The 20,993-nt window shown below is 43.4% G+C and overlaps 4 protein-coding genes across 4 annotated transcripts; 3 read left to right on the top strand and 1 right to left on the bottom strand.

Moving 5' to 3' along the window:
• The first annotated feature begins 301 nt into the window (after positions 1–301).
• On the top strand, positions 302–1,097 carry LOC127780410 (uncharacterized). Its single transcript, XM_052307320.1, has one exon. The coding sequence runs from the start codon at positions 388–390 to the stop codon at positions 712–714; it is 327 nt and encodes a 108-aa protein (XP_052163280.1). The 5' UTR covers positions 302–387; the 3' UTR covers positions 715–1,097.
• A 2,223-nt stretch (positions 1,098–3,320) lies between these two features.
• LOC127779794 (RNA-binding protein L-like) lies at positions 3,321–7,821 on the top strand. Its single transcript, XM_052306695.1, has 7 exons — positions 3,321–3,882; positions 4,581–5,064; positions 6,517–6,569; positions 6,639–6,769; positions 6,865–6,961; positions 7,047–7,247; positions 7,486–7,821. The coding sequence occupies exons 1-7, from the start codon at positions 3,421–3,423 to the stop codon at positions 7,486–7,488; spliced, it is 1,431 nt and encodes a 476-aa protein (XP_052162655.1). The 5' UTR covers positions 3,321–3,420; the 3' UTR covers positions 7,489–7,821.
• Positions 7,822–9,209: 1,388 nt separating this feature from the next.
• On the bottom strand, positions 9,210–15,085 carry LOC127779892 (DEAD-box ATP-dependent RNA helicase 32). Its single transcript, XM_052306816.1, has 8 exons — positions 14,602–15,085; positions 11,776–12,051; positions 11,360–11,683; positions 11,102–11,290; positions 10,869–11,030; positions 10,154–10,632; positions 9,870–10,027; positions 9,210–9,776 (listed from the first exon to the last, which is right to left on the bottom strand). Exons 1-8 carry the CDS (start codon positions 15,010–15,012, stop codon positions 9,457–9,459), a joined length of 2,319 nt encoding a protein of 772 aa, XP_052162776.1. The 5' UTR covers positions 15,013–15,085; the 3' UTR covers positions 9,210–9,456.
• Positions 15,086–18,546: 3,461 nt separating this feature from the next.
• Positions 18,547–19,505, top strand: LOC127779967 (18.8 kDa class V heat shock protein). The gene is made up of 2 exons (XM_052306900.1): positions 18,547–18,868; positions 18,954–19,505. The coding sequence occupies exons 1-2, from the start codon at positions 18,652–18,654 to the stop codon at positions 19,253–19,255; spliced, it is 519 nt and encodes a 172-aa protein (XP_052162860.1). The 5' UTR covers positions 18,547–18,651; the 3' UTR covers positions 19,256–19,505.
• The last annotated feature ends 1,488 nt before the right edge of the window (positions 19,506–20,993 follow it).

Below are 20,993 nucleotides of genomic sequence, written 5' to 3'. Positions count from 1 at the left end.
ACAAATCACTTACATAATTTTGCCCCGGTAATAAAACTTCAAACTTTATGTTTGTCCGTTTCATGAACTGGGAAACGAACATCGTCATCCATGCACAAACAAGAGAAGAAAAGAAAAGAAAACGCGGCAATAAACAATGACACGGCCTGTCCAACTAATGCTCTCATGATCTCACCAATAATAATTCCATAAAAAAAATATATGAGGAGGCCTGGAACCAGCCTGCCTGAGCCTTACACTGTCCTTGATCTTGTGTGACCCATCTATATATCTGACAGACAGGCTCACACGTCCCAGAAGTGTGAGAGATCATCACAGCTTAGCTGCAAGCCTGCAAGAAGCTTCTTCTTGTTTCTTTTTCTCCTCGTCGTCGTCGGCGAGATCACGATGATGCTGCTGCTGCTGCGGCCGTCGGCGGCGGCGGCGGCGCCGTTCGCGTACGCGAAGGTGGACAAGGTGGACGCCGAGGAGGCGCGGCACCTGCAGGCGCAGTACCTGATCCACAAGGTGCTGGAGGGGTCGTCGGCGGCGAGGGGGAGGGGGAGGGGGAGGAGGCCGGCGGCGAGGCAGGTCGGCGTCCGGCTCAGGCGGCTCAGGCTCGCCGCCCGGAGCGTCCGGCTGCGCCTCTGCCGGGGACTGCAGAGGCACCTCCGGAGCCTGAGGCGGCTCGTCCGCGGCAGCTCGGCTCTCCATGATTCGTCTTCTTGCTCTTGAGCTCTCCCATATCGTCTTCTTCCTTTTGGCTCGTGTTCTTGAGCTCCTCATGCATGTCTCGAGCAGTAGCAGCAGCAACTTGTTCTTGCTGCCTGTGTTGCTCGAAGCGATGGCTCTAATGGCGTCCGTGCTTTGATCAAAGATCGGTTCTTTTTTCCTTTCGAAGAGTTGAAAGAACGGATCTTTTGTATGCGTTTAGGTGGACTGTAGCACGCAAAAAATGTAATGTAAAGATGTTCCTGTTGTGGCATTTTTGCCTCCTGTTTAACTCGATCTGTACACTAAACAAAGATGTTCCTGTTATGGCATTTTTGCTCCTGTTTAGCTCGTAACCAAGCTTGAATCTTTTTGTGGTCTTGTGCTGCTGAAAGATATGTTTTTCTTGTTGATCTGATACATGCATGTTGATGTAGTTTTTGATGAAAAAATCAAATGCAATGCTTCTTGATCTTGCTTCTGTTATTTGTTCTGCAATCAGAAACCCATGATTGCCCAGTAACAGATGGTGAACATCTGTGAGGACTCTGAATCTCATTGGGTTAGATGCTGTTTCTTTTGTGCATGAAGCACTGAATCTTTAGTTCTTTATTACTCCACTGATAAGTTCTGAATCTTGTGGTCTCATAAACGCATTCTGAATCTCTCTCTGCGTTTTTTGTTCTTTTCCCTCCTTCAAGTTATCTCTAAAAAAAGCGATTTCCTCAAAAAAAAAGTTATCTAAGCAAGAAGACTGCAGCAATGTGCAAGATTAGATTAGCTTAACAAATGCTAACCTACTACTAATAAACTACCTAGTGGATGTGGCAATGTGTCCGTGCAAAACAAAAGGTGCATGATCAAGAGGCTCCGGATGGCTCATTTGTTTATGCTGGATGAGAAAGTAGATTTGGGGTCTAACTCATGCTGCCATTTCTGCATACCAGAGCAACTAACCATAACCTGACAGCAACAACCTGCAGGCAGAAATTCAGAAAGTTGTGTGAAATTCAGGATCCAAAACAAAACAAACAGAAGCTTCAAATGAAATCATATTATATAAGCTCGAGTTGGTCTCAGTGTGTTGACAAATGGCATCAAAGGAGCTAAGTTTGTCGACAGATTTGTCACTCTCAGCTGACATCGGAGGCGTCTTCCTGCATTAAACAAGGTGATCTACTCACTAGAACTGCCATCAGAGGTCAAAGCTCTGAATAATACATCAAATTAGCGGCTATTGCTTGTCAAAGCGAAGAAGTTCATCCCTTTTGCTTATTGTTTATTTTTGTTCCTTCGATGAGAAAGCTAATCAAAGAGGATTTATATAAACAGAAAAAGACAATCCAAACCTTGGAATTAATTAACGCATTATTCGTGGTGCATAATTGCTCTGGGCAGAAAGTTGCAATGCTGCAAGAACTATTATGATACATGGCTAGTTGAGTGTTTTCCTATGGTATTTTTACACACTTATGATCTGATGACATCACCGGATTGGCTGTACCTTGAGGTCGGTGAAGCCTAACACCATTTGTTCAAGTGTATTATGGGGGACATAGATACTAGGATATGGATTTTTCATCCTTGTGGGGATGTCCTCTGATGTATCTTTATTTTACAATATAGATAGTTACAAAAATGCTAAAAAAAACATAGATAATGTATAGTATATTATCATGTGCCTCACCACAAAAATCAAGTCTAAACTTGACCTAACAATATCATGTACCTAATGTATAGTATATGGAGAAAGATCGTGTTCAACGGAGAAGAACACGTTCTAAACAGCTAGTTAAGGCCTTGATTGTTCCAGCTTAAAATTATTTTAATTTAGATTATTAGATCAGATTATTCTAAGCTATATTATAATAAGCTGACATATAATAAGTTGTGAGTTGTTTTGTTTCTCTGGATTATTGGAGGCATATAAGGTAGTGAGCCACTCAATAATATGGAAAAAGCTCCTCCAGAGGAGATTATTAGATTATAATAATCTATCATAACAATCTACTTGTTTGTTTCAGCTTATTCATAATAATCCAGATCATAATAATCCTAAACTGAATCAAACAGGGCCTAAGCTTAGCCACTCTTCGATTTCCATTAACATGTTTTTCAAATTGTTAAACAGTGTGTTTTGTACAAAAATTTTATACACAAAATATGCTTTTAATAAATCAAACAAATCTATTTTTAATTTTTTTAATAATTAATATCCAATTAATCATATTCTAATCATGGTTCTTGTTTATGTGCAGAACCATAATCTAATATAAAGAACGCACCCTTAATCCTAACTTGGAAAACATAAATTGTGTCAAAAAATATTTCAACCAAAGCAAAATAGCTTGACCAAGTAGTAAGCTTTTTTTTGAGTTTGTCACCCTCCCAACATTTGCATCATATATATCCAAAAATATATCTTTTTTTTCATACTCCTACATGCTATGGTTATCGCACCATTGATGACGCATCCAACGGCACAAGGATTCCTCGCCAAAAAAAGAAAAGAAAAAACAGAAGGCCGTTTCCAAACCAAACGGACACCCAGCCGGGCCCGAGACAAACGGCGGCCCAGATCCGGCCCATAAAATCCCACGCTCCGCCGCGGCGCCGCCTCTTCCCTCCGATTCCCACGCATCGAAAACCCTCACCACGCGCTCGCCTAGGATTTCGCCTCCTCCGCCACCGCCGCCGCCGCCGCAGCAGCAGCCGGGGACGCGACGCGCGATGCAGCAGCCTCCCCCGCCGACGATGAACGGCGGCCACCACGCGGCCCCTCCTCCGCCGCAGGTCTCCGGGGCGCCCCCGCCGCCGCATGGCCACTACCAGCAGCAGCCGCCGCCTCAGCTGTACTACCAGCAGCAGCAGCCGCTGCCGCCGCACTACTACCAGGCGGGGCCCCCGCACGCGCCTCCGCCGCAGCAGCCGCCGGCGATGTGGGGCCAGCCGCCGCCGCCGCCGCCGCAGTACGCGCCACCTCCGCCCCAGCAGTTCCAGCTCCCGCACCAGCAGTACGCGCCTCCCCCTCAGCATTACGCGCCGCCGCCGCCGCAGCAGCAGTACGGGGCGCAGATGGCTGGCGGGCCCGCTCCGGGAGGCGACGAGATCAGGTCGCTGTGGATCGGGGATCTCCAGTACTGGATGGATGAGAGCTACCTCTCCAACGCTTTTGCCCCCATGGGACAGCAGGTGATCTTCTTTCTCTGATGTTAGATTTGTGCTGAGGATGTCGTGGATTAGGCGCTTTTGATTTTGATTTTTTATGTGTGTGGATGCATTGTAGGAAGTTATTCAGTGCTAGTGAAGTCTAGCATATGTTATAGCTCTATTTTAATCATCATGTTAGAGCTAGAAGTGCTCATATGCTGTAATTCTTTTTTTTTTTGTTATAAGTCATTAGAGCTCATCATGTTAGGGCTAGAAGTGCTAATATGCTGTAATTCTTTTTTATATAAGTCATTAGAGCTAAAAGCCTTTATGGCTTCAACCTTTTGAAGCAATCATGCTTTTTAAATACCATTTGATATAATATATTACAGCAAAACAACCTGAAGACCAAAAAAAGGCCTTTAGACCCGAATTATTCAAGGCCTATGAAAACAGCAAAAATGTCCATTGTGTTTTTAAATGCGATACTATGCCCTTAAGAGTTAAAATTAAGTCAATAACTTCCTTTACAATTTTGATTTTGTGAGAGTTTATCGTTGCACATGTCATTTTTTAAGTTGATACAACCGATATAAGCAGTTCTGACATTTTCATTTGTGTTATGGCATTTTTTGCATTTCTGTTCGTATGCTCTTCTTGTCTTGCTGAACAATTTTGTGCTTCCCCTTTTATACAATTATTATTACTACTATTGGTAATAATGCTTTTGATACATGCAGGTTACCTCTGTGAAAGTCATCCGCAACAAGCAGAGTGGGCACTCTGAGGGTTATGGTTTTATTGAATTTCAGTCTCACGCTGCTGCAGAATATGCTCTGGCTAACTTTAATGGGAGGATGATGCTTAATGTTGACCAACTTTTCAAGCTAAACTGGGCTTCTAGTGGTGCTGGTGAAAGGCGTGCTGCTGATGATGGTCCTGAGCACACAATATTTGTTGGTGATTTAGCTTCTGATGTTACAGACTCCATGTTGGAAGAAGCATTCAAAACCAGTTATCCTTCAGTTAGAGGAGCCAAAGTTGTTTTTGACAAAGTCACTGGGCGATCCAAGGGATATGGTTTTGTACGTTTTGGAGATGAAAATGAGCAAACACGTGCTATGACTGAGATGAATGGAGCGACCTTGTCTACAAGGCAAATGAGGCTTGGGCCGGCAGCTAACAAGAAGAATATGGGTACCCAGCAGACATATTCAACAAATGGTAGGCACTTAGTTAACTTCCAGTAAAGTATTAATTCTTGTTGTATTGCTTGACCCTTGCTTATATAGAATCTTGCAGGATTACTGATTATTAGAACCTCTATGGGTCAACATTTTGAATACCAAATCTAACTCACTTCATATGCTAACTGTGCCATTTGCACTTGCTGGATGGGAGCTGTTACCACTTCTTTTTTCTAGTCAATTTACTAAAGGATAGCTGTCATTGCTTCGTTGCTGTAAACAGACACTTCATCCTGCTGTTTCCTTTATAAGATTGGGGTAAATACAAATAAACACAACCAAGTAATGGAAAACTAAACAAAATTCATGTTTCTCAAAGCAGGACGCCATGCCACCTTATAGGGTCTGGAATTGTCTTCAGCTGAGATACATGTCACAATCCATGGCCTCAGTTAGGTCAGTGTTCAATTTTTGCGAGAATTTGGTTCTGAAGTAAGGAGCAAATATGCCACCTTCCTGTTCTCCCTTTCTGCCACTACATTGAGATAACTACATTCTGCGAAGTTCTCTATCATATTCCAGTACTTCCAATTTTAGCTTTAATTATCTATTTAGGTTTCTCTATCTAGCCTTCCCACAGTCTTAATGTACCTTTCTGCTTCAACCTATCATTCCTTTTATTTGCACCAACCTATAAGCAATATCACATTGTCTTCTCCAAATTATTTTATATTGCAGATTCCTTTTGCTCCTCTATTTTCCATTTCCCCATTCATATGTTATCTGTAATACTAAAAACTTTCTAGGTTTTATTCAAATAATCTTTCTAGGTTTTATTCAAATAATGCAGGGCAGCAAGTGATATGTGATAACCATCTTCTTGAACATATTTATATACATGGGCAAGATTTAGGTGTGGTCACAAATAAGAGAAATATTTGTGCTTTATAAAAGCAATTCTCAGTTTACTACTGATGAATGATTGGCATACTGCATTTGGAACTTATGAATGCCATTAAGTTTCTATTTTTGTATATATATGCCGTATAGGTTAATTGCAGTTCATAGGTATTATTGCACATTTACTGCAAAGTACATGGGGTGGTCTTGAGCTCCATCCATCAACTCAAATTCATAACTGACCTGCCATACTAACATCCATGCTCCTGTATCCAGTTTATTCTTGTATTGCAGCTAAGCTGATGCAATCAGTGAGTAAATCACGTCTGTGAAGCAAAGGACCGCTTGTGTTCCTTCCCGACCCTCCCCTAACAGTGTTTGCTCTTTTTTGTTTGCTGATTGATTCATCGTAGTTAGACAGCAATATTCACATGCACTTTACCCTCTAGGTTATTAAGGAATAGTCTGTCTACAGTTTTGTTTGCTTTGGTCTGACTAGCAAACATGATCACTAACATTGGTTTGGGGTTTTGAATATTATTTAGTATGATCTTTCGGAACTTATGGTGCTTTTGTTTTGTCATTGCAGGTTACCAGAGCTCCCAAGGAAACAGTTTGGAGAATGATCCCAATAATACAACAGTGAGTAACTTTCTGATTTACTTAATTTCTAAGAGTTGCTGTTTCCTTATTTTTCGTATTGTGCAATAGATCTTTGTGGGCGGGTTAGATTCCAATGTAAATGAGGACCATCTAAAGCAAGTATTTACTCCATATGGGGAAATTGGTTATGTGAAGATTCCTCTAGGCAAGCGTTGTGGATTTGTCCAATTTACTAGCAGGTTAATAAATTCTTCAGGCTTTCTTTGCTAACCATCTTTAAACCAACATGTGACCTGATTCTTTATTGCTTTGGTTATATTGTATTTTTTTTCAGGTCATCTGCTGAAGAAGCCATCCGTGTGCTGAATGGGTCTCAGATTGGTGGGCAGCAAGTTCGGCTTTCATGGGGCCGTACTCCTCAGAACAAGCAGGTTTGTGTACAGAGTTGAATTCCTTGCCTTTGATGCTAGCTGTAGCCTGCATGTGCATAGGTTAACCGTAAAATCATCCTTTCAGGCTCCCCAGCAGGATGCCAACCAGTGGAATGGCAACTACTATGGATACCAACAGGGCTATGATTCTTCTTACTATGGTGCACCCAATGCACAGGATCCTAGTGCGCAAAACTACTATGGATATTCTGGCTATGGCAATTACGAACAGCAGCAGGAGCCCCCACAGCAGCAGCAGCAACCCCTACAACAGCCCCCACAGCAGGTATGAGATCAAAAGCCCAGTCAAAACATCCACATTTGTTTTCCTCATTCTCATCATACGCTACACAAGTTAACCTTTTAGACTACAACTGAGCAAACAAGCATTGATGAACATCTGCTTTCTGAACTGCAATTGTCAATTGAATCTGTAGCCACAAGATAACAATTTCAGTACATCATTTATCACACGATGATATGCTAGCATGTTCTTGGCTGACAGTTAACCTCATACTATGCAGTGACCATGGCGACGTGCAACTTTCAGATCTCGCAGTTGGATTATCAGGGTGTACATTTTGCGTGAACTCGAGCTGGCGCTTCCTTAAGTTATTTGTAGATGTCTTTGTGTGGATGAGGTCGTGTTCTAGCTCCGCTACCACCTGTCGTTAGACGACTGATCGAACCCTTTTGACAGTAGCCAGTGTTTCGTTTTTTGGGCCTCCCTGGGTGTGATGATCATCAAATCTGATGCTCTGAGAGTTACTGAGGCGACTAATGTTATTTATGGATGGTTTGTTTGGGCCTTTGCATGGAAATGAAACCATCACCCCCCTGTGAGGCTGTGATTCCCGTCAGTGCTGCGAGTCCTCTGATCTTCACTTTTTTGTCATGAAATCAAAGCGTTCGATGGTCGGTGCCTCCCTTTTGGGTTATCCTTGTAGTGGTAATCATCAAAGTTCCATGTTTCATAGGCGAGGGCTGCAACAGCCTTTTCTTACAACCAAGTGTAAGGTGTACGCCCATCTTCTTTACCAACTTCCAAACACATCTTCCTACCACCTTCGTGACTCGTGAGTCGGTGAGTGTGCTTGAAGGTTGAACGTGACAACATGCCCATAGCACGGCAGCATCGATGCATTCCGTGCATGTTTCCAGCAGCTTCGCAATTCGCATCATTTGGGCCGCTTATACTTATTAGCTAAAATTTAGATTTTCATCTTAAATTTTGAGTTGATTTTGGGTTATTTTATCAAAGTTTATTTTTCACAAAAAAGTTTTATTCACAAATTATTTTTAGTTTATAGATATGCTGTTTCGCTTATTCTATGAGGCCTTCCCCGAATAAGCGAAACGATGGAACCTTTTGCATATCCACCGAACACACCCATTGCATCACCACTCAGCAAATGTTCATTTTTTTTCCCCTTAGGCTTATGCTTATACTCCCTCTATCCCATAATATAAGACGCGATCAAAGTTGGCACGGTCTTCAAAACTAATATTTAGCTTATATTGTCTCATATGTTATAAGGTTTGTAGCAATAAAATTATAATCATATGAAAGTAAATTTAAATCTTAATCTAATGATATAATTTTTAATAAATAAAATTCATTTCATATTGTACTATGTGGTCAAATGTTTTAAATGTTGAATTTTAAAATGCGTGCGCGCCTTATATTATGGGGTAGAGGGAGTATAAGTCAAAATTTAAATTTTAACCGTAAATTTCCAGTTGATTTTAGGGTTTTTCTATTGTATTTTATTTTTCAGTTTTTGATTTTAGATCACTAAAAACATGTATATAAAAATTTTATTAAAAAAATATTTTTCGTTTACAAATATGTCAATGACACTCATTATATCGAACACAACATGGCACGCATCTCATTATATCGAACACAACATGGCACGCATCTCATTATATCGAACACAACATGGCACGCATCACCACTCAACGCCTCAGCCAATATGAGACACGATGCCACGTAGCAAGTGTTAATTTTAGAGGAATATGGTGTTTGAGAGAGAAAGAGGAAGATTGAGAAAATGTAGAACAAGTTGAGATATTAACATATAATTAATTAATTTTTAATTACTTTTATATGATTCTTAAGTAACTTTTCTATATAAATGTTTTGCAAAAAAAAAAAACATCGTGTAAGCCAAAAAACCAAAAAAGATAGATATGTTCTCCTTTGTGAAAGAACGGGACTTTGGAGATTGAATATGGGATGGGTTCAAAGAGCAAAACATTTGTGTATATAATAAATGGAAATTACAATACCCTCAACGGTAAGTACATAATATAGTAACACCATGTTTTCCATCAAAATTCTCGACGTACGACTAGAATGACAGAATCTGGTACATTTCCAGATCCTATGCATATATCAACTCCCGGGGAACTAGACTAGCACTGATCAAAATTTCACTCTCCGGTTGCAGAGAGCTGCCTACATTAAAATCACGCGGTACAAAACCATTAAATTAACTGTGCATTTTACTCAAAAGCTTCAGGGCCAACGCCTCCTGTTGAGCGAGAACATCCCCATCCTTCGCCGCATCTTTGCTGCCTTCTTCGTCATCGCTGTTGAAGTACCTCTTCTTACCCTTGGAGGCAGTCCTCTGGTCTCTGTCCGACTCCGAGCCACTGTTCTCTGACCCTGCGTCCATTTCCTCATTCCTCTTGCGCTTGAGCTTCAGCTTCTTCTGTAGCTTCTTCTCGCGCAAGATCCTCTTGTGTTCGAGCTTGTCCTCCTTGTCATGCTCCTGCATCTCTCTCAATATCTCTGCGTACCTCTGGGAAACTATTGGAATAGAACCAAAAATTACATATTAGTCTTTGAGCTCATAACCTACCTGCAGAATACCATGAATTGATCAGAAGAGGATGAACATACTTTTATCCTTGTCAATTACATCTCCTGAGCCCACTTCTTCAGCTATGGATGCAAGAGGAGGGATAGTGTGGCCTTCATCGTCAAATTTGACCCTTGTGCCCAATGGCCTATGCACGTTTATCTTCAGCTTCTTCTTTTTCACGGACTTATTTCCCAACCTGATAATGACAATAGGTTTAGAATAAATGCCACAAAACAGTATCTACAAAAAGAAATTTCGTGGTCTGAAGTTAAAAGGTGGAAGTAATTCCCCATACTGAAAAAATTACTTGGAAGGGACTTACTGTGTGACTTTCTCTGGTTCATTATTTGTATCTGCAGTGGACACCTTGGGATAAAGGACATCATCAAGACCATCAGCCATATTTACATCTGTTTGCTGCTCCTTGGGATAAAGGATATCATAATCTCCATCATCCTCAATTAAGTTACTTTTGGCCTGTGGATTAATTTCTATAACTTCAGGTTTGGAACTTCTTTTCATCCGTTTCACATCAATATCCCCCATATATTTCTTTGGCACATTCTTTTTGTGGCTAACAAAACGAATCTTTGGGGTAACAGGAAGACCAAGAGAAGCAGCATATGCGGCAAAATTCTCCATAGAGAACCTGCTCAGATCAAACACCTCTTTGTCGCTCTGGAGGTACACTGACTTCAGATAGGTGACAAAAGCCCTTTTACCCAGTTGCTGCAAATTGGGATATTGCACCAGCACTGACGCTATATTCTGAGATATCTGCTGCAGTTGTTCTGTGTTTGGCTAGAACAAAGAAATTTGGACAGGTAAAAAAATAGGAAATGAGCACATGAAGTATTTGCAAGCTCTAAATGCACAAATTTAGCAGTTCTATGGTAAATCACCTATTGACACTGTTAGTTTGTCATCAAGAATAGATTTGTCATTTCAAAGCTTACCTCAAAGTGAACTGACATACATCAATCTTAAAAAATAGTTTTTTTCCACTAAGCAAGTGTAATAGAAGAAAGGATTATAACCTTTTTAATATGTATAGGTATTTTACTTTCAGCTGCCTTCAATTTTTCAAGCATTTTCTCTTCCTCTGGACAAAGGAAGATAAGAGCTTTTCCTCTCTTGTTATAACGAGCTGTACGGCCAACTCTGTGGATGTACAGAGCAATGTTTTCTGGGCAATCAACCTAGAAAAAAAAATGAATAGATTAGAGGAAGCGAAGTTCAAGCAGATAAATAGTGTTTGTAATTAACTTACTTGTACGACCCAATCAACATCCTCTATATCCAATCCTCTAGCAAATATATCAGTTGAGAATAGAACCGAGTGTCCCTCTTTGAACTCTGCTACTATGGCCTGCTGTACTTCGTATTTCATCCGTCCATGCATGCATCTCAAAGAAATACCAGGACGGAGCTTCTTGAAAACTTCATACACAAATTTTACCTGCCAAGCCTCATGTTTAAAGCAAATACAACAAATATGCAACCTTGAGAGAAACGAACAGATTATCACCTGCTTGACACTGGATAAGAATACTAGTATTCTTGACTTTAGATGACGTTTGATGAAACTCCAGAGCATATTTAGCTTCTGTTCAAGAGGCACAATCATGGCATACTGCTCAAGGGTATCAGGAGTAGCTGTTGTAGCCTCCTCATGCACACTTATATATTCAGGATCCTTCAGGCTAACCCTTGCAAGGTCCTTAACTGATTTTGTTTGTGTGGCAGAGAACAGCAATGTTTGTCTAACTTTGGGAAGCTGAGAAACAACATTGTCAACTTGCTCTTGGAAATTTTTATCAAGAACTTGATCTGCCTCATCAATCACCAAAATCTGTTTCCTACCAAAAAAGGCAGCATTTTAGATTATCGATATATCAACATTTGCAATTCACCAGTCTTATAGAACAAGATATGTATAGTGACCTGGATCTGTGAGCAATCAAAGTTTGTGGTCTCGCCCATGTGTTGAAGTAACCGCCCAGGCGTGCATACTAAGATATTCATGTTGTTTATGACTGCCTTCTCTTCATCAAGACCTTTGCGATTACCAACAATACAAGCAGCACTGAAGCCATGAAGCTTCCCTACCTTCTGGAAAACATTAAAGATTTGCCCAGCTAAATCCTTATTGGGAGAAAGAACAATGCAACCCACACCATCCTCAGGACCCCATCTCTCTCTGTACAGCTTCTCTAAAGCCTGCCAAATAGAATTGTGATATGGTAAGTTCATCAGGCAAATTTTGGTCACTATTACCTTGGAAAATAATTTGAGCTTGCCAGTCAATATGAAACAAATACTATAGTTTCAGTTTCAAGACAACGATTCACAGAGCTAAAATCTTTTCAAGAAAAAAGTACAATGAGGTAGGATGAACTCAACTCAGCTTTTGTCTGTCTCATACCAAAAAAAGAAAATGTAACATCAGCAGAACAATATAGACCGATCAGTCTCATTCATAGCTTTGCCAAAATCGTTTCAAAACTTTTGGCAAACCGTCTAGCGCCAAGACTGAACGAATTGGTTTCTCTAAACCAAAGTGCTTTCATCAAAAGGAGAGCAATTCATGAAAATTTCATCTACATACAGAATCTAGTCAAAAGGTTCCATCGAAATAAAGTCCCGACACTGCTTCTAAAATTGGATATTAGCAAAGCATTCGACTCCATCAGCTGGCAATTCCTTTTAGAAACCCTACAGGCTTTTGGTTTTGGAAGCAGATGGCGCGAATGGGTATGCTCACTCTTCCACACTTCAACCTCACAAATCCTGCTCAATGGAAAGCCAGGACCGCCAATACTGCATGCTAGAGGGTTGAGACAGGGTGACCCACTATCGCCAATGCTGTTTGTCCTCGCCATGGAACCACTAACTCGTATTCTCAGGAAAGCGGAAGAAGCAAACCTGTTATCCTCTCTGCCGTCGGGACCGCTCCACTGCAGAGTTTCTATGTATGCTGATGATGTTGCACTCTTTGTAAAGCCTACGCAGCAGGATATCAACAATCTCAAGAAGATCCTAGAGCTTTTTGGGAATGTGGCAGGTTTGATCACCAATGTCCACAAATCAAAAAACTACCTATTGCATGCGCAGCAATTGACATCAACCATGTTACTGGACATTTCCCAGGGCAAGTTGCATCCTTTCCAACTAATTACCTTGGAATCCCACTTCATCTAAGGAAATTAAGGAAGCTAGATTACATCCCTTTGATTGATAAGATTGCCTCAAAGATCCCGGGTTGGAAAGGAAAATATTGCACTGCACCTGGAAGAGAAACCTTGATCAAGTCGGTACTTTCCTCAGTACCTATCCACTTTCTCACTGCACTGCCGGCTCCAAAGTGGGTCCTAAAGAGGATCGACAAGATTAGAAGAGCTTTCCAGTGGAAAGGGGAGGAACCAGAAAATGTTAAACTGGGCGCCAGCTTGGTGAGTTGGCACATTGTATGCAGACCGAAGGAACTAGGTGGAAGAGGAATTCTGGATTTGGAGAAATTTACCTCCGCCCTAAGACTAAGATGGCTGTGGCTAAGATGGCAGGATCAAAGTAGGCCCTGGGAGGCAATGGAAAGCCCCTGCAACGAAAAAGACATTTGCCTTTCCCAGGCATGCACACAGATCTCCATTGGCAATGGAAGAAAGATTTCTTTTTGGAAAGACAATTGGTTGCAGGGTCCTTGCCCCAAGGACATCACCCCTACGCTTTTCGGTCTGGCAAAAAGGAAAAACAGAAAATTGGATATAGAATTACCGAACAACAACTGGCTATACTCCTTTAGGCAAATTACGGCCATCGAAGCGATCCATGAGCTGGTCAACCTTGGATCCTTGCTCAATCAAATTGAGCTACACGAAAACCAAGAAGATGAGATAACCTGGACAAGGGGCAATACAGGGAGGTTCTCTGTGCAAAGTGCATATCGTGCACAGTTCATTTGATCCATATCAGACCCGGTGTTCCTTGTAAACTGTAATGCAAAGGCGCTTCTGACACAAAAATTCTTGGGATGGACCCTACACCAAAGGACCCTAACAGCGGAAAACCTGCTAGTAAGACATTGGAGTTGTGACTGGATCTGCTCCTTATGCCGGCAAGCCTTTGAAGACACCGATCACCTTTTCTGCCATTGCACATTCATCAAACAGACCTGGCAGAGAGTTGCAGCTGCAAAGGGCTTCACGGGGAACTTCGACACAACCTCGGCTAAGCAGTGGATGCACTCACTGGCTTCTTCTTGTTCCAAGGAGGAACCAAGGTTAAGGGTGGCGGCACTCATCAAGACCTGGTGGCACACATGGCTACAACGAAACGCGAAGATCTTCTGTCAACAAGAACCAAACTGCCAACAGACTGTGTTCTACGTCCTTGAAGATATTAACGAGCAAGAGTGGGCGTTTAAGCCCCCTTAAACTTAGGCGGACAATTTCCTCTTCTGTAATGTAGTTAGAGCCCAGCCTTCATGCTCCAGGGCCTACCAATATTCCTGTAATTAGCGCACTATGTAATAGCGCCTAGCTAGACTTACTACACTCCCTTTTCTTCTAATATAATCGGCAAATCTTTTGCCGCTTCCACTTCAAAAAAAACGAGGTAGGAGTAGAAGTGAACTCTAATTGCATATTTCTACTTGCGGAGATTGCGAACCACACCACTCATGGGAGTACGTGAATTGTTAAAAATCAAAAGAGGCTGTATTCCCGAAATGAGGGAATTCACGGGAGCAAAAAACTAGCAGCATGAGATTACCGGGATGACGAAGGCAAGGGTCTTGCCGGAGCCGGTCTTGGCGGCGCCGAGCACATCGCGGCCGCAGAGCGCGTGGGGCAGCGCGGCGCGCTGGATCTCGCTCATCTTCGTGTACCCGGCCTTCCGCAGCCCGTCCTTGGTCTTCTTCGACAGCGGCAGCTCGTCGAACCGCGCGCAGGCGCCGTACTCCGGGTGCTCGCCGGCCGCCTTGCTGGGGACCCCTCCGGCCCCCTTGGCTCCCCGCTTGGCGGCGGCGGCGTCGGCGGGCGAGGAGGAGGACTTGGAGAGGGGAGGCGGCCTGGTGCCCCGGGCGGGCTTGCCGGCGTCGATCCAGGCCTCGAGTAACCGGATCTCGTCGGCCTCCCGGAGGCGCGTCTGCTTCGCCGCGCCGCGGCTCCGCGGGCGGCGCATGGCTCCGGGTGGGTGGCGGCGGCGGCGGCGGTGGTGCTAGGGTTTAAGGTTGCTTTTGGCGGCGGAGGGATTTTCTGGTGGCTCTGGTTTAAAGGGGTTGGAGTGACACCGTGACAGGCTTGATAATGATAATTCTGAAGTATAGAAAAAATGCAAAACATCAAAACTAGGTAGCTCATCAACCATAATTAATTGAGTATTATATTAAAAAACTTGAAAATAGATCAATATAATTTTTTAAAAACAACTTTCTTATAAAAGAATATTAGCTAAAATATACCGTTTAACAGTTCAAGAGGGATGTGCACGAGAAACGAAGGATGGAAGATGGAAATTTGTAGGCTCCGATAATATTTTCAATCTGATACAACAAATACAACTTTTGAGCTATTTTATATTACAACTTCGAGTTATATTTTGTTATAATTTTCAAGCTATAAAGTCGGTCCAACCACTTTAAAATTTATAATTTTCAAGTTAATCCAATTATTCAGAAAATTATAGCAATAATAATATTTAAAGAAAAAACTACGAATTTTGAAAATAACTGCATATTTAGTGCAACAATTTGCTACAGTTATTGCAACGATCAGAAAACATGCTATAGCAGACAGGTAAAACATTAACTAAAATAGTATGAGGTTGCTTTTGTTTCATTAAATGTTCTAACTAGTAAGGTGCGAAACATCACACAAAAGGAGCATTTGTAAAAAGAAAAGTTGTGCATGATCCATAAAATTAGTGAAACATCAAAAAATATTTGATGCAATATCTAAACAAGCAAAGTGAAACATTCAAATACAAGCAATGAAAAAAAGTCTACAACTGGATAATCATCGTTCAATAGAACTTAACATGTCATAATTTAGACCTTGTGCTAGGTTAGATTAGACATTGAATATGTAATAATTGGACTTAAAGTTGGATTAGTGATGGAAGGTTGAGTTAGTTCAAACCCTTTAACCTTTTGTAGAGAAGACATGAGTGAAGGGAGGATGTAGAGAATTAGGGCTGGTAACCTAGGCTTAGCCCTTCAAGATTTCATAAAAAAAAGCATGAAATTTGTTTAAAGATATAAATAACCTGGATGTGATATATCCCTCGCTCCATCTATAGAGGAACACCACAATTTAACCATGGGTTGGGTGAAGTGTCCAAAATTTCAGCTCAACGCCTTTAACAACTATCATGTGCTTATATATTGTTATCTAGCTTTTCTAAGTTGATCAATGGTAAATTTGGGTCGGATAGTTGTCAGTATTTCAGATTTTAACTAACTTTTATAACATACTCTACGAACATATGATCGGGTAGATTGTGTAGGAGGCATGAAAAGAAGCACTATTGCAAATATTTAGGAGTGCATGTCAATTACCTTGTGAATACATATATTTAACACATGAACTCACTCGTTATTGTATCAACAAAGGCAAAAATTGCTATGGGATACCCAAAATACATGGTCTTTGTAGGAGTCATGAGGACATTGCAATAACATGGCTTTGCCCGTGGACACCCTAAAAATATTCACTTTTAGAGAGAGAAATTTCACGAAATGACTGTTTTGCCCATAGAATCAAACTTCTTTGCCACTAGATGTGCTTACTCCCTCTGAACAGAGATGTGACCAACTATAACCCGGCGGCCACATCAGGCAGAGTCTTGCCACTTGCCTCTTGGGTTCAAGAAAGTGTGCAATGTGCAACATATCTAGGGGTGAAAATGGTCATTTCGTAAAAATCCTCTCTCTAGAACAAACAAAAATCATAAAATATTGCATGTGGTGTCCTTCAATAAAACACTAAAATTTTAGGGCGTTCATGGGCAAAGCCACATTCTTGCGATATCCTCTAGCAAAGATCAAGTTATTTAGTGTCTTGTAGAAATTTTTGCCAAATTGGAGCAAAAATTAGTTGACCAAGCTTTCACAAAGGAGTTAATGTGATTTTTTTGGAGACGATTAGGAATTGGATGTGTTCGGAGGTTTGCAAATCTTCGAATAGTGTTTCACCTTGTGCTAAAGAAATGTTGCAATGTATCATCACCAAAAAAAATGTTTCAAAATGAATTGTTTCCTAATATTTCATCATCCGTTGAAAAATGTTTCATCGCTTTTATCGAAGATGTTGCAATAAGATGCAACACTCAAGAACATTGACCACAACACCCAAAAACCGATATGTGCAACATTCAAAGATACCATCTGCAACATCAATTACCAGTGTAAGCAAGTACCAAAAAGACGGATTTGAAACATCAACAAACATTGTGTGCAACATAAAAATAATCTACAACAATCCTCGCTAGCTTGACATTCCCACCAGCCTCACCTTCACTGACGATGGTGCCTCAAGTTCCACCCCGTGCACCGCCTTCTTGTGCCGCCACCACCGAGCTCGGGTCCACAACCAGCGATGGTTGCAGCTCCTCATGACACTGTTGCCGCGTCGGCAAGCTCAGGGTACTCTCCGATGACTGTTGTACCTCCTCCTTGTGGCGCCGCGTCTGGTGAGCTTGAGATCATCTCTGAGAATAACACCTTCTGCTCTGCTCAGTGCACCTCCTCCTCTCAGTGCCGCCACCGCCACCACTGGTGAGTTAGGGTACTTATGTGCTCAGGGCCTTCTTCAGCGACATCGTCTTCCTCTGCTCCGAGGGCTTGGCTCACTTTTCTAGATTGCTATTTGTTGGAATATGATAGAGGTGGGGAAGGGAGAAGAGGGAGAGAAGAAGACAGGGAAGGAGGGCGTCCGATGCCTCCGTTAGCGTTGGATGCTTGACCTAAAAAGTTTCTGTGATTTTTCTGTTTCCGCTACATTATATTATAACCATTAGTATATATGGACATCTTACCAACTTCTAGCTCTAGGTCTCCTGTTTATTCAATCGGTTCAAGTTGGATCATAATGTACGGCCGACAATGACCCATGAATCTACAAAAAGAAAAAAAAAACTTTTTTCCAACAAAAAATGACTTCACAATTTAATTCTTAGCTAAAATTCCAATACACTCATTTTTCAGAAGATATAAATTCAGGTACTCTGCCCACACTCACACTCACACTCACACTCAATTTGAGCTGTTCACCGTGGTAAGCTTAGATTAACAGTATATTGTTAGCCCTAAAAAAATTACCCTCCTTTTTAAAAAAGATACGTAGTAGTAATAGAATTTTTACTGGCTGGAGCCATGGACAGAGGTGAAACCAAGATATTTGCAGACAAAGCCGTCTTTTTTATTCAACAGCTCTATCTTTAGATTTATTCGTGAAATGAACCAAACAACATATTTGTAAGCGAAAATAATATATAAATAAAACTTTTCTATACATGTTCTTAGCGATAAAAACAAAGATTAAAAATAAATTTCGATGAAAAAAGTCTTAAAATCAATTTCAAATATAAAATAAAAAAATTTTAAATTTTAGCTAATAAGTATAACGAAAAGATGAGTCTGCAGTACGCCGTCCCTTTCCGCACATGGGGACCTCACATGCAAGTTGGGAGGAGGAAATCGAGCCGACCTAACCACAACTTGTTGGTTGCTGCAACAAGTTGCAATCTTGCACCCTTTCTCCGGCTATTTATGCAGCCGGAGAGTGACCGGGATGCGGACGCCGGCCGGAGAATCCGCCTGCCATGGATTATTACTACCCCATGGAGGAGGAGGAGGTGCACGAGCGCCCAAGATTCCGGCGCCCGGTCCACCCGTGGCAGTGGCACCAGTGGCAGAATCTCCTCGGCCTCCTCTCGTCGTCATCTCCGTCTCCGGCGACGGCGGCGGCGGCGCAGAGGTGCAGCCATGTCAGCTGGGAGGAGACCGCCGCCGCGCACCTCTACTCCGCCAGCCTCCCCGGTAATCAATCAAAAACATCATCTCATCGAATCTTTTGGTGCTTTGATTTCTTTGATTGATACGAAGAGAGGAATGGTGGGGTTAGGTGTGAGGAAGGAGGAGATCAGGGTGGAGGTGGAGGACGCGATGTACCTCGTCATCCGCACCGAGCTTGATGACGGTGGCGATGGCGACGGCGGAGGCGGCGGTGGCCGGAGGAGCTTCGCGAGGAAGTTCCGGCTGCCGGCGATGGTGGACGCCGACGGCATCTCGGCGGAGTACACCCACGGCGTGCTCAGGGTAACCGTCCCGAGGCTGCATACGCGGGCTCGCCCCGTCGTCAACCTCGCCGCCGGCGGCGGCGGTGGCGGCGGCCCGGCCTGCGACCCCGTCGCCCGAGCAGCCTGATTAGTGATTCGATATCAATCAAGAAAATTACTTAATTACTTATTTAAGTTGCACTGTGAGCTTAGGATTGGGGAAGTAATAGCAGTATAGTGAACTGTACAATTCTCAGGCATTTCAGAATTTCAGAAAATTGCTAAATTGGCAGTGCCTGTTCGTTATCTTGTAGTATCAGTTGTTTTTTGTGCTATAGTACTCTATTTCTGTTCTGTCGCAGTAAAACGTGAAGGATTTAGTTTTGACTGTGCTGTTGTCAAGGAGATGATTTGTGCCTTTTGTGGTTGAGAATTGGAGATGGTTGGGTGTGGATATTGCCAAATCTTCTTATTTTGGTTACTGTTGGTGTGAGAAAGCTGATGGGCGATGACGGCGACGCTTATGGAAGGTGACGCGCACCTTTCCTCCTCCGACGACGTGATGTACGGCGCCGCCGCATACTGGATACCGGGATTGGCCCAGCGGTGGCCTTGTCGGCGGCGCGTCGCCATTGCGGCCTAGCGTTAATGGGCCACAGGGTTGTGGTGATCCGATTCCGGGCCAACTACAATGGGCCTAATCGTTTCGGCCCAACTAGTATGGCCTGGCCAGCACGTTCGGCCATAATCACATGGAAAAAGTACATATGAGGTCCCTCGTATTGTTATTGGATTATAAAATCGTCCCCCAACTGCAAAACCAGATATATACCATCTCTCAACTTACAACACGGGATCACTCTGGATCCTTAGGCAGTTTTGACCCTGATTTTATCCGACGTAGCAGCCGAGTCAGCGTGGGACCCACGTGTCAGGGTGTCCACGTCATCACCTTTCTCTTTCCCCTCTTCTCTCACTTCCTCCTCTCTCTTTCACTCTTCTCGTCTGGGTGGGCCGCTCGGCACGTGAGGAGGAGGCTGGTGGGCCGGAGCGAGATGCGGCAACCGGCACCGGACGACGCGACGGCGGCGGCAACAATGCGGGATAAGGGAAGGGCGGCGGCGGCGGCGGGAGCATGGGGGAGGCGAAGGGGGAGCATTGGGATGGCTATATACTCGTCTACCCCGACGCCATTGCGATGCGCCTGTCCTGGACGAACTCGTCCATCTCTGGGAAGTAGCCATCGTGGCTGGCGGTGAGCAGCGCCTCCTTGATGTTGTAGATGTAGGAGAGGCTGTCGATGATGAGGCGGAAGTATCAGGGGTGGTTGTGGATATAGAGGATGATCTTGAGGTGGCCGTCGGGGAGGCGGGGGAAGCGATCGACATTGTGGGGCGGGAGAGGAAGAGCACGCTCTGGCGCGAGAGGCGCGGAATGATGTCTGGGTCGAGCAGGATCTTGCACTGCAGGATAGTATGGTTGTTGGCACCGCCGCCGCCGCCGCGGATGGACGAAGTTGTGGTGGCTGGCGCAGAGGATGCAATCAGCGTGAGAACTACGAGCACAACAACGGCGAGCGTGGAGGTGTGAGGAGCCAGTCGTCAAGGTAGGCGGTGTAGGTGCGGACGAACGCGGAGAAGTCCCAGGCCCGTCGCCACGCGTTCCACCTCAAGATTGACGAGAGAGGAGGGGGCGGGGGCACCGAGGAAGAGGGTGGTGGAGGAGAGGAGCACGTGGAGCTCGTCCACCGTCACCGCTCCTCGAGATCACCGGGAGAGGGGAGAGAGGGGAAAGGGCGGGGACGTCGAGAAAGACAGAGCTAGAGGAGGGGAGCAAGGAGTGGAGCATGTCGGTCGCCACCCACTACCCACATCGTTGTTGGGGTC

Source organism: Oryza glaberrima, chromosome 7 (assembly GCF_000147395.1).
Source record: "Oryza glaberrima chromosome 7, OglaRS2, whole genome shotgun sequence".
Classification (NCBI taxonomy): Eukaryota; Viridiplantae; Streptophyta; class Magnoliopsida; order Poales; family Poaceae; genus Oryza; species Oryza glaberrima.
This window is presented reverse-complemented; position numbering and strand designations above follow the sequence as displayed.